Here is a 13,366-nt window from a genome sequence, read left to right on the forward strand (position 1 = left end):
TTCCCAGTGCCCTGTAGGCCGCGAGCATTTCGCGACGCGGCACTGCAGAAGCGGCACAGCGAAGGAGCGTGTGCTCCAATGTCTCCAATGCGCCGCAGTCAGCGCACGCGTCGCTCGGGGATGGTGGCCGTTGCGGCGAGCGAGCAGTTTGTGCTCACCATGGAGCCGTCAGTGAACACAAGCAGGTGGTCGCGCAATTGTTCGTAAAGCGAGAGAACGAAACCGAAATCTGGCTAAGAGCTACCGCTGCCTTGTCACGTGAGGGCCTATTTCCCATGATGCTTTCCACTATATTTTTTATGACTAGGCTTCAAGATTGTGACGTCGTACTCCCTCCTAGTTTTTTCTTCCTCCATGGCAGCGAGCTAGGGAAAGAAAAATTATAGGCATAACATTAAGAGACAGGGAGAGGGCAGAGTGGGTCAGGGAACAGACGCGGGTTAATGACATCCCAATCGAAATCAAGAGGAAGAAATGGGCTTGGGCAGGGCATGTAATGCGAGGGCAAGATAGCCGCTGGTCCTTAAGGGTAACGGAGTGGATTCCAAGAGAAGGCAAGCGTAGCAGGGGGCGGCAGAAAGTTAGGTGGGCGGATGAGATTGAGAAGTTTGCGGAGATACGGTAGCCACAACTAGCAAAGGACAGGGTTAATGGGAGAGACACTACATGGTGCATTATCTCTAATGATGAAGCGACTACTACTAGTGCTGTGTGCATCAGAAGTCCTCTTTCTGAAAAAATAAATCAGTACAGTAAAATCTCGATGCTAGGGGATGGGGAGTTGTGAAAAATACCGTATATACTCATGTAAAGACCGCACTTTTTTTTCCGTGCTTTTGACGAGGTGCAGCCCTTTCGGCATATTTCCGTAAAATTTTTACACTACAGTCGAGTCCAAATCATGCATCCCTTTTTCACGCTCCGATGCATATTTTTATGAAGAATTAGCACAGTCTCGGCAAATATTTCAGATACATAATAGTGCATTGAAAGTATGGATGTTAGGACGCGCGCTGAATGACCAGTATGAATTAATTGCAAAAAGTAAAACAGGTTGCTAGTTCAGTTTACTGGCAAACATCATGTAAAATAAGATCAAGATTCTTTGAAGATCTGTTCGGCTGACGTGGCGGTTCTTAGTAGCGCGCCACGTGTGCGGCCTCCCACCGTCAGTTTGAAGTGGCATTCTCCTGGCCTACTTTTCCACGCACCTCACTGTCGAAGGCTTTGTGGTAATCAATTATAAGTTCCTTTTAGTGTGAGGTTATTGTGTGATAGTAAGCTGGTAACAAGATTAGACCTTTTATAGTTAACCGTGACTATATTCAAAGCGCCACTGCAAAGCACGCTAGGCCTAACGGCATCAGGCAGAGGCGCGCTACTACGGTGCCCGAATCTGGCGGGTGGCACATCTTTGCGAAGAAACGCCGCTATCATGTGTGTATCCCTTTCTAGTTTTTCCCCCCATTCAGTGGGTTAGTCAAGCTTATGGTGATGATGATGTTTTCGCCTGACCGGATTTATTTACAGCCGCGCTCTACTGCACACTCGTGGTGTTGGTGATATGTTGGCCTCACACTGTCACTCACAACTTTCTGTGCGTATACCACGCAACTGGTGATCCCAGCTTCAGTTATGTACAGTCGGGGACAAAAGTCTCCAGACCACGTGCTGTTCTAAAGAAGTTGATAGCTCTGCTATTAGTCGGTGGCTGGAGACCACACTTGTGGAGGTAAAAGTTAAATTTTTGTTCTTTCATCTCCACAAGTGCGGTCTCCAGCCGCTGTCTGATAGCAGAGCTATAAGCTTCGTTTAAGGAACACGTGGTCCAGAGACTTTTGTCCCCAACTGTACCAGCAACGCTTAGTGCTCGAAGGTGCGGTCGCAGCTTGCGTGTTGGTATCATCAGTCTTGGAGTGGAGAATGTCCTAATTTCTACGCATTGTACACAGCGCAATCTGGCCAGTGAATTGAACGAATTCATATCATCCCGAAATTCGTATCAACCAGGATTGTATCGTTGCGATTCTGCTGTACTAGTCAGGCTTGATGTCAGGTCTGCCGACATTCATGAGGGGTCTAGTTGTGCACTGCAGTCTTAACATTTTGCTCTGAACTATCCAAGGTGTTCAAGTGTAAATGCCAACTGTCGGTGAATCTGTCTGTCTCTCTCTTTCTCCGCAGGGTGAGTGTGACGAGTCGTACGGTGCCAACTTTGTGTACAGCGCCCACAAGGAGGAGCTGGTGGTGGGCGAGATATTCGTGCGCATCTACAACGAGCAGCCCAGTTTTCCCCTGGAGGTGAGCTTCCGCATGGCTTCCACGGAGCTGCTTTTCCAGCTGGCATTGGCTGGTTTACTGAGTGGCGAACTGGGTTAGATGCGTAGTTTAGCTCATGGCTTCCGTTAGCCTTGCTTGTAAGACATCTGGGATCCAGCGCACTCTTCCAACCAAGAGAAACACATCAGCTCGACCATTGGTTGTGTAGTGATATCTAATAGAGGATGTTAGCACCGCTATTCTGTTGCCAGAGAAGTAATCGTGGTTGTAGAGCGTGCGGTGCGGCCATGCATTCCATTGGAAGCTTTCACACAAGCTCTGTCGAGCACCGAGTGAGACAATTTGGGCATATACAGGGTGTTTCACCCAAGACTTCACACAATTTTTAAAAATGCACTTTTTCATTTAGAAGAGTGTTTTTTTTGCCATAGCATTTTCAGCGGTGTAATACATCAGAATACAGCTAAGACATGCCAACTAGCAGGCTGGTTAACTAATATTGAATAGTTAACTTTTTAACTATTACTGTTAGTCTACTTAATTTTTGAGAGGCGTGTAGCCCACTGTAAGTAATATATCCATATCAGTTTTTAGAATTTCGAAAAAGCGGTTAAAAGCATGGCCAGTGGGCGAACTTTGCAGGCAGAGTGCCAAGATGTTGTATGCTCTAAGCTAAGGCCTAAACATTCACATTGCACACTCGTAACCACCTTGTGTGTTTTTTTAACCGCCGTAGCCGCTGGCTACCACAAAATTACCAGATTGTGTCAAAGTGAACGATGTTAGACTGTAGTGTTTGTTGATGATGGAAGGAGATATTGAGGTATGATATGAAATTTCAATCCTTCCAAAAAAATCTTGTGAAACTTTTTTTCCCATTTCCCACTTGACAAACCCTCCCCCCCAAACTGATGTCAACTTTTCTGGAAAAAAAGTGGGTTCATTACGCATGTATATGCGGTAAATTGACTGGCAGGGCAAATTTTTAATTTCAGCTTTTTGAGCAATAAATGAATATTTTGCTGCTGGGCAAACATCAACGCACCCAACAAATAGCGAAATAATCAATTTTTATTCTGAATAAAAATTTGAGGCACTGTTCTCAGTGTGTCTTTAATATTGTGTACCCTCGTGAAGCCTTGTTGAAGTTTGTTCAACAGTTAGAAGGAAATGAGTTGGTGTTAATGTGCCGATACCCTGTTGGGGCTGCGATATTTTAGCTAAATTTTTTTTGAAGTGTGGCTCTATTGTATAATATCTTCCTAGCTGCCTCCTGTGCTATGGGCTGCTTTGTTTGAGTGCATTTGAAGAGGTGGTTTTGACAGGTTGTTTCACTGACAGTGAAATGCAAAAACTGCAAAAACTTCATGTACTGTGACCTTGGGGCACATTAGAGACCTCAAGCGAATCCACTGTTTTTATTGGAATCCCTAAAGTTAGAGAGCGGTTTTGAAACTAGGGAGTAGTTACTCAATGCCGTTCACACAAGTACAGCCATCAGCTACTGGGTAAAGCTTTACGCCTTTCTCGGAAACGTTGCACTTGAAAAAAAAATGGCTGGGATTCAGTGTGGCTTGAACACAGCTATACTACGAGCGTAAGCTCTGTTATGCATGGTCTCCACTGTCTCAGATCAAATGCCAAGGTCAAGGACAGTTACCCAATGGTCATAGTCGTATGATCACGTGGTCATACTACCATAGCTTGGGCCGTACCACAACACAGTTCAGTTTGGCTTGACCTTGTAAGGCATTGAACGTCATTATCTCAGCCACATCGAAATCGGAAGTTGTACCCCGAGAAGCAGAGCTGTCGCTCTAAAAATTCACCCCAGTTCAGGGCAAAGTCCAAAGTGTTTGAAATTAATCAGTATTCCCCCTTTTGTGCAGTTAAGTTTGGTTTGACCTTGTGAGGCATTGAAGGTCATTATCTCAGCCACATCGAAATTGGAAGTTGTACCCCGAGAAGCAGAGCTGTCGCTCTAAAAATTCTCCCCAGTTCTGGGCAAAGTCCAAAGTGTTTGAAATTAATCAGTATTCCCCCTTTTGTGCAGTTAAGTTTGGTTTGACCTTGTGAGGCATTGAAGGTCATTATCTCAGCCACATCGAAATCGGAAGTTGTACCCCGAGAAGCAGAGCTGTCGCTCTAAAAATTCACCCCAGTTCTGGGCAAAGTCCAAAGTGTTTGAAATTAATCAGTATTCCCCCTTTTGTGCAGTTAAGTTTGGTTTGACCTTGTGAGGCATTGAAGGTCATTATCTCAGCCACATCGAAATTGGAAGTTGTACCCCGAGAAGCAGAGCTGTCGCTCTAAAAATTCTCCCCAGTTCTGGGCAAAGTCCAAAGTGTTTGAAATTAATCAGTATTCCCCCTTTTGTGCAGTTAAGTTTGGTTTGACCTTGTGAGGCATTGAAGGTCATTATCTCAGCCACATCGAAATTGGAAGTTGTACCCCGAGAAGCAGAGCTGTCGCTCTAAAAATTCTCCCCAGTTCTGGGCAAAGTCCAAAGTGTTTGAAATTAATCAGTATTCCCCCTTTTGTGCAGTTAAGTTTGGTTTGACCTTGTGAGGCATTGAAGGTCATTATCTCAGCCACATCGAAATCGGAAGTTGTACCCCGAGAAGCAGAGCTGTCGCTCTAAAAATTCACCCCAGTTCTGGGCAAAGTCCAAAGTGTTTGAAATTAATCAGTATTCCCCCTTTTGTGCAGTTAAGTTTGGTTTGACCTTGTGAGGCATTGAAGGTCATTATCTCAGCCGCATCGAAATTGGAAGTTGTACCCCGAGAAGCAGAGCTGTCGCTCTAAAAATTCACCCCAGTTCTGGGCAAAGTCCAAAGTGTTTGAAATTAATCAGTATCCCCCCTTTTGTGCAGTTAAGTTTGGTTTGACCTTGTGAGGCATTGAAGGTCATTATCTCAGCCACATCGAAATTGGAAGTTGTACCCCGAGAAGCAGAGCTGTCGCTCTAAAAATTAACCCCAGTTCTGGGCCAAGTCCAAAGTGTTTGAAATTAATCAGTATTCCCCCTTTTGTGCAGTTAAGTTTGGTTTGACCTTGTGAGGCATTGAAGGTCATTATCTCAGCCACATCGAAATCGGAAGTTGTACCCCGAGAAGCAGAGCTGTCGCTCTAAAAATTCTCCCCAGTTCTGGGCAAAGTCCAAAGTGTTTGAAATTAATCAGTATTCCCCCTTTTGTGCAGTTAAGTTTGGTTTGACCTTGTGAGGCATTGAAGGTCATTATCTCAGCCACATCGAAATTGGAAGTTGTACCCCGAGAAGCAGAGCTGTCGCTCTAAAAATTCACCCCAGTTCTGGGCAAAGTCCAAAGTGTTTGAAATTAATCAGTATTCCCCCTTTTGTGTAGTTAAGTTTGGTTTGACCTTGTGAGGCATTGAAGGTCATTATCTCAGCCACATCGAAATTGGAAGTTGTACCCCGAGAAGCAGAGCTGTCGCTCTAAAAATTCTCCCCAGTTCTGGGCAAAGTCCAAAGTGTTTGAAATTAATCAGTATTCCCCCTTTTGTGCAGTTAAGTTTGGTTTGACCTTGTGAGGCATTGAAGGTCATTATCTCAGCCACATCGAAATTGGAAGTTGTACCCCGAGAAGCAGAGCTGTCGCTCTAAAAATTAACCCCAGTTCTGGGCCAAGTCCAAAGTGTTTGAAATTAATCAGTATTCCCCCTTTTGTGCAGTTAAGTTTGGTTTGACCTTGTGAGGCATTGAAGGTCATTATCTCAGCCGCATCGAAATTGGAAGTTGTACCCCGAGAAGCAGAGCTGTCGCTCTAAAAATTCACCCCAGTTCTGGGCAAAGTCCAAAGTGTTTGAAATTAATCAGTATCCCCCCTTTTGTGCAGTTAAGTTTGGTTTGACCTTGTGAGGCATTGAAGGTCATTATCTCAGCCACATCGAAATTGGAAGTTGTACCCCGAGAAGCAGAGCTGCCGCTCTAAAAATTCACCCCAGTTCTGGGCCAAGTCCAAAGTGTTTGAAATTAATCAGTATTCCCCCTTTTGTGCAGTTAAGTTTGGTTTGACCTTGTGAGGCATTGAAGGTCATTATCTCAGCCACATCGAAATTGGAAGTTGTATCCCGAGAAGCAGAGCTGTCGCTCTAAAAATTCACCCCAGTTCTGGGCCAAGTCCAAAGTGTTTGAAATCAATCAGTATTCCCCCCTTTTGTGCAACGACCTGCCTTGTAAGCCTGTGTCGCGGCCTTTGCAGAACCCTCGCCAGTTTGCCCTGGACCTGCTGGACTTTGTGGGGTCCCAGGCACAGTACCTGCACTCGGCTCGCTCGCTGGAAGACAACAACAGCACGGCAAACAGCAACAGCGGTGGTAGTCAACGGGTGGCACAGACGGAGCAGGCTCTTCAGGCCCTGCACAATGTCCTCCGGAACAACCCCGGTCAGTTTGCGCGGAGTCCTCAGATCTTTTTCGCCTCAAGGAACCCCAGTGGCTTTAAAGGGACAGTGAGGAGAGCTCTATTAATATTTTTTTTACAGCAAAATCCGATAGTTCGGCATTTCATAGCTTTGTTGCCACTTGGCCGGCAGCGAAAGATGCATTTATTTCTAATAAATTTGGATTCGAAGTTGAAAACGTTCTTCCCGCCGCTCTGATTCAAACTTGGGATTCTCTTATGACGGCACAGGACTAAGTGACGTGATACATGACGTGCACATGACGTAACGCAGACTCCGTGATTTCTGGCGGACAGCAGTGCGGCCTAGCAGCAGCCGAAAAGAAAGCTACCGCCGGCCGCACGTTTTAAGGCATCTATCGACTATTGCGGCCGTCGCTACCATCGATTCGTTTACGTTTGCACCGGCGTTTTGCCAGCGTTACGATAGATCCCGTTCTCAAAGTCGTCAACGAAGTTCTTGCAAATAGACACCTTTAGCATACCGTGTACCTTGTCACCGTTAGCGGAATACCGGGAGCCCGCCTGCCACCGGTGAGCAGGCGCTCATTGGTCCCGATGCTCCAGGCGCGCGCGTAGCTGCCGGGTACGTGGCGCCATCTGACGACGTCAAGAAGATTTGCGCATGCATTGGCTGCGCCTCAGTGATTCTTCGTGCCTTCTCGTGTCCTAGTGTTGCTAGAACCAATGGTTCTATGTTTTGTCCTATGACGTCATCACGCTTGTACTTGCGAGTTTGGCCACCGATACCTGTATTTTGGTTCTTGCTCTTTTCTACGTTACAAGAGCTTTGTTGTCAGTATGAGTGGCGTTTTTGTAATCGGGAGCTGGTATTCTGTTGATACAAGCCAACTTCAATTTCTCCTCAGTATCCCTTTAAAAAGACACTCAGAAAACCTCTTTATCTTGGCTTCCATCCTTTCCCGTCTAACATGCATGCAGAAAGGAGTGTTAATGCATGGCCTCTCAAAAAAAAATGTTGAAATGGGTAAAAACTGTCTGGTTGATTAGTGAAAACAGTTTGCAGTGAGCAGTTGCAGTGCAGCCAGTCCCAAAATAAAGTAGCTAAAGGAAAGGTTGGGGTTGAAGCATGCATGGATTTAGGTGGATTTAGGTGGATTTAGGTGTTGGGGGAACCAGAAAAGCACTCCTAGGAGCTTGGGGATTTCGTGGGACCCAGCTTGAGAAGTCCTTGTTCAGTTGGTTGTGCCTTATGAGGGGCAGTAATGTCAGGAAGTGTAACTTAATAATAATTATTAGTGAGTTGTTCTATAATAATGATTCTTTTTGAGTGGTGTTACTGCTGCTGCTGCTGTTAAACATTAATTAACCTGACAAATGTGAGTGAGGGAATGAAAAATGCTGAGGGCAGCTAAGTCTGCTTACTATGTATTTTAAGGAAAGGGAAGGTTTTTTTGAGGAAAGAAAGGGTGCAGTAGCTCTCAGATCTCCACATCTCAATGGATTGGTGGACACCTCAACCAAGCCTTAACCTTTGAGGGTCGAATTATTTTGAAGAAAACTTTCCCAGGTGGTCAAATTACTGTATTGCGGATCTTGAATCTACAAAATGTATATAATCGAGAATAAATAGTAAAAAAAAAATTAGGAACAGTACTTTGGTGACAGCATCACTCACAACTGGAAAATGTTCAATAGAATAGAATATCAACGGTGATAAGCAAGCTAAGAGCAGCACCACTAAAGATAGAAATCAACTTTCGCCGCCTCTGCAAAACAGTGCCCACAAAGAGAAAACACGTTTCGCGCGACTCCGTTGCGATCCCGCGGCGGAATCGAAACCGCGTAGGCGGGTTGCCACAGAGGGCAAGAATACCTCGTGAGCAACGGTGATAAGCAAGCTAAGAGCAGCGCCAATAAAGATAGAAATCAACTTCGGCAGCCCCTGCAAGATAGTGCTGACAAAAAGAAAACTCAAATTTCGTGCGACTCCGTTGCGATCATGCGGCGAAAACCAAAACTACAAAAGGGGTGTTGCCGCAGTCTGTGCCGCCGCGCTAAAGCTAGACATAAGTTCTGCTTATCTCCGTAAGAAGGCAGCACAAAATTCAAACACTTCTTGTAAGTCCTAAGAGGTGGCAGCACCCCCCAGTGAGCACGCATTGTTCTTTTGGCCAAAATTGCAGGAAGATCGAAACCGTACCCGTACAGCAAAGACCTTGGGGGACAGAAAAGGGCAAAAACCTTCAAAGGGTTAAAGCATGCAGCTGAAGGTGCATATGTCATGAGCAGGAACCAAGGCTGCCTCCAACTTCACATCTCCACATCTTGCTCTCAGAAAGCATGCAATTGAAGGTGCATATGTAATTGGTCCGAACCCCTGTCCCAAACTAGCCTCCAATGTGACTAAAACATGAGTGCTATATGCAAACAGGAATGCTGGGACACCACCTCGAATGCTGTACCATGAGCGGTTGCTGAAAATTTTGGGGAATATTTTAGGGATTACTGGCACCACATTGAGGTCAACCAGAGATGACATGCTGGGATTTCCTGTGCACCAGAGATATCTGTTGCTCAAAGCTCATCCCAGTCGTTCTCCGCCTCCACCTTGTTTTATTTCGTTTTATTTGTCTCATGATGTCATATGACCAGGGGAACCATAGCATCAACAAGCTTCTTTTGTGCAAGGCATCCTTAGTGCAGGGTGGTTGATATTTATAGCAAATCATGAGCTTCATGTCCTATGTCATTTCACAAACAGAATACCAGCTCTGTGTCAGCCAGGGTAAATGCTATGCTCACTATAGTGAGTATGTCACTTAAGGGGGGATGAGGGTTTCGACATAACTTGTTGAAACTTAGCATGCAGGTGTATCATAGAATGCTGATTTCAAATATGCATTTAGATTTCAAATATCTCACCTGGAAGAAAATTTATTACAAAATAACATTCAAATTAGGTAATTTCTTACGGGCCTTTATAGTAATTTATCAGTTAAAGAATGATTTTTTAAGAATAAGCAGACATTTGCAAAGGCCCAAAGCACGTCCTAAAGCTTTCTTTTTACCTTTAAACATGATATATGTGGAATTAGACCAAGTGTGGGCTAATTACTGCCAAGTCATTTTTTCTTTCCAACTTTGTTGTTTATTTATGATCAATAAAATTAGTTTGTAGACATTCTGTTAGCTTTAGGATGTGCTTTGGGCCTTTGCAAATGTCTGCTTATTCTTTAAAAATGTTTATTTAACTGTTAAATTACTAAGAAGGCCTGTAAGAAATGACCTAATTAGGATATTTTATTTTGCCATATAATTCCTTCCAGCTGAGGTATTTTAAATCTAAATGCATATTCGAAATAAGCATTCAATGGTGCACCCAGGTGCTAAGTTTCAGAAAGATATGTTAACAAATAAAAAAAAAGTTTTCAAGACCCTCGTCCCCCCTTAATGCTATTAGTTACACCATGGAAATTAACATTTTGATGCTAATTGCAGTGATAACTTTGTGTATAAGGCCAAGCTCTGAGGGAACAGAGGAGCAGCACCACTCTGGCTGAACCAGAAAGGCAATTATTGCTGCAACAGCAATAATGCCAGCTAGCAACAAAATATGCCAAGGAATCAGAGGTCATCCACTCATGAGCGAGGTTATGAGCATATGTTTGCCCACGCTAGGGCAGGGGAGAAACTTTGAGGCCCTTTGATATTGTGCTGAGGTTATTGTGCTTAGGCTCCTGAAAATGAACAGAAATTGTTGTTTGAGCAGGTTTTACAGCCAGCCACACTGTATGCCAGGACCGTGAATTGTTGGAGGACGCCAAAAGTGAAGCTTTTGTTAGCGGTTTAGTTACAGGGAAAAGTTAAAAATAATTTCTTAGTTAGCTAACCCTCGTAATGAGAACGCTGGATGTCAAGTTTTGCAGTCATAGAAGCTGGTGTGACTTCAGTCAGGAGCTAGCAACCTTGTTTTCTTTTGATGATTTGTGCCGCCGCGGTGGCTCTGTGGTTATAGTGCTCGGCTGCTGACCCGAAAGACGCGGGTTCGATCCCGGCCGCGGCGGCTAGAATTTCTTTGGAGGAGAAATTCTAGAGGCCCGTGCACTGTGCGATGTCAGTGCACGTTAAAGAACCCCAGGTGGCCGAAATTTCCGGAGCCCTCCACTACGGCGTCTCTCATAGCCTTAGTCGCTTTGGGACGTTAAACCCCGTAAACCAACCTAAACCAAACCTTTTGATGATTTGTATCATTTACTTTATTGATGCTGGATTCTTGAACTCCACTTAGTCTGGCTCTTAAACTTGTCTCTGTGGAAAATTGAATTTTGTCAGATCATAAAATTGCTTGTCAGGCTTTCGTTTTGCATGTGGGGTGTGTGGCATATATTGCGCACGACTCCGCACACACTCTGCTGGCTACTGTCCTAAAGAGCTTGCTCAGCATATGCTGCACGCGTTCTTTGGAAGAATGGGTGATGTTTAACATCATCAGTTTGTCTTTTTTTTATCTTTGTTATTTTCTGTTTTCGTGGAGTCCTCCTCTTGAGTTCTAATTCTGATAAACAGCCACAGTTCTGGAGGGCATTCTTCTGTGTACGAATAAAAAAACTGGCACAATTTTTTGTCTGCCTGCATGTCACATCAGTCGTGCGCTTGGTTGCTTATTTCTAGATTTTTTTTTTTGTAACAGCATTTTTATTTTTATTTTTACATTTTGCATAAACATACTGCACCCTGCCCTTATTTTTGTGCTCTTACACCATGGTTCGCTTACACTGATCTCTACTGGCGTTTTTTTTTTTTTTCGCCTTTGTACTACTTGGCCATCAGAAAAAAAGAAAACTCATTTTGCTGGTGGTAATTAAATAATTAAATGCGTGTACAGCCAGCCTTTATTCTAATCCAGGATTTTGTGCTGAACTACGCAAACAGTTCTTTGATATGCAATGCTGCTCTGTCTGGCGTACCTTCCTTCCTAGTAGAATGATAAGGTATAACCAGGAGGGTGGTAGTTAAGAGGGGAGCCTGGTCTTGAAAAAAAAAATTTATTAGGGAAGTCACAGGTAAGAAATCATCAGGGAATATGTATTTTTGTGTGCTGATTATAAATGTCATTTAATTTCATGTAAAACAACTCCTTGAGCACTGATGTAATTTAATTTTTCTGCATGTATTTTGTGAAGAGCATTGAAAAAAATTTTTGGGGAGGAATTTCAGTGAGTTTCCCGCAGCAAATTTTCTCCAAAACTCCTCGCAAAATACTTGCATAAAAATTGCCTAAGTGCTCAAGGAATTGTTTTACATGAAATTAAATGACATATCTAGAATCAGCGCACAAAAATACATGTGCCCTGAAATGTCTCAACTATGACCAGATCAATAAAATTTTCTTTTCCGAGACCAGGCTCCCCCCTTAAGAAAAGGTTGCACACATCTTTGTGAAGAATGGCCGCAGCATAATTTGTTGGTTCACTATGTCACTCATTTATCCGTTTCATTCAGAGACCTCGTGGGCTGCACACTGGAGCGTCGTTTCTTGCTGCATTAAAATAATTTTTGAACCTTTTAAATTCGAATTGAAGCTCAGTCTTCCTAACTGGGTATGAAATGACACCTCTCCTGTTTGCTGTGCATTTGCTTAGGCCTGGAGAGCCTGTGTGTTGGCCACTTCCGCTTGCTGTTCTGCCTGCTGAGCCTGGACAACTGCCGACGCCTGCAGGCTGTCACGGTGCAGGTCAGTGCGCCTGTGCCAACTCTCTCGGGGTGTTCTAGCACGCAGTGAGACATGCAGTATCAAGACTTGTTAACACTGGTGTGTAATTCAAAGCTGGGCAGCACAGTTTACGTTCATGATTGGAAGGAACAGCGTGAAAGGCCAACACCTCTCCCATGCATTTCTTCTTCTCATCTGTCACCCTTTTGCACTTATTGTTCCCGTCATGAGTGTTAACCGGAGACTTCTGTTGTGCAGGCTTGTTGGCTTGTAAGGGCACCGCCTTCGAGAGAGCCTTGGCTCATGCACAAACTGTTATGACACAGCTTAGTTGGTTCGTTAGCAAGGCATGCTCAGATGCAAAGTTCCACAGGTTTGAAGTGGCAAAATTTAATGAGCCCAGAAAGAATTTTACAGTAAAACTTGGCATATAGATTTCATGGTCTGTTAAAGAAGCACTAGAGAAAATCTTCTTCATATTCAAGGGTCAAGCCATTGGCCTGCACTTCACAAACTCTGCAGTTACATAAAGGCTTACATGTGCTGGAGCTATAACAATGGCATAGCAATGATGTCGTGTGGAATACAGTCGACAACTGATTTTTCAGACTACAGTCGACGACCGATTTTTCGGACCCTCTAGGGACCGCGAAGACGACCGAAAAATCGAGCAGTCCGGAAAATCAAATTTCACCGAAAAAATCACGAACTTATTACCACTATGCCGGAGAAAGCGGCCAATTGTATTGCACACATTCTAAAGCTCCTCATGGCTATATGTCGCCGCGCGAAATACCGTATAAGTGCGTATAAGGGCCGCACTTTTTTTTTTCCAGATTCGAGGGCCAATTTTCGGGGTGCGGCCCACACACGCGATGTGCGAAAAAAAAAAAAATTTAAGTAAAAACACCAACCAGGGAATGAGCGACATTTATTCTACGTTCAATCGTCACTCGCGAAGTATTTAGACTCCTGAGCTGGTACTG

At 44.3% G+C, this 13,366-nt stretch overlaps 1 protein-coding gene across 1 annotated transcript in view; it reads left to right on the forward strand.

Annotated features, from left to right (window-relative positions):
• The window catches only part of Rme-8 (receptor mediated endocytosis 8), a 117,574-nt gene that overhangs the window by 74,949 nt on the left and 29,259 nt on the right, over positions 1-13,366 (forward strand). Inside the window, exons 34-36 of the mRNA XM_089572226.1 lie at positions 2,185-2,301; positions 6,504-6,687; positions 12,310-12,401. Of these exons, the coding sequence (XP_089428352.1) occupies positions 2,185-2,301; positions 6,504-6,687; positions 12,310-12,401 (393 nt within the window). The remainder of the gene's footprint in view (positions 1-2,184; positions 2,302-6,503; positions 6,688-12,309; positions 12,402-13,366) is intronic.

This window comes from Amblyomma mixtum, chromosome 2 (genome assembly GCF_055824585.1).
Source record: "Amblyomma mixtum isolate Tamu chromosome 2, ASM5582458v1, whole genome shotgun sequence".
NCBI classification, from domain to species: Eukaryota; Metazoa; Arthropoda; class Arachnida; order Ixodida; family Ixodidae; genus Amblyomma; species Amblyomma mixtum.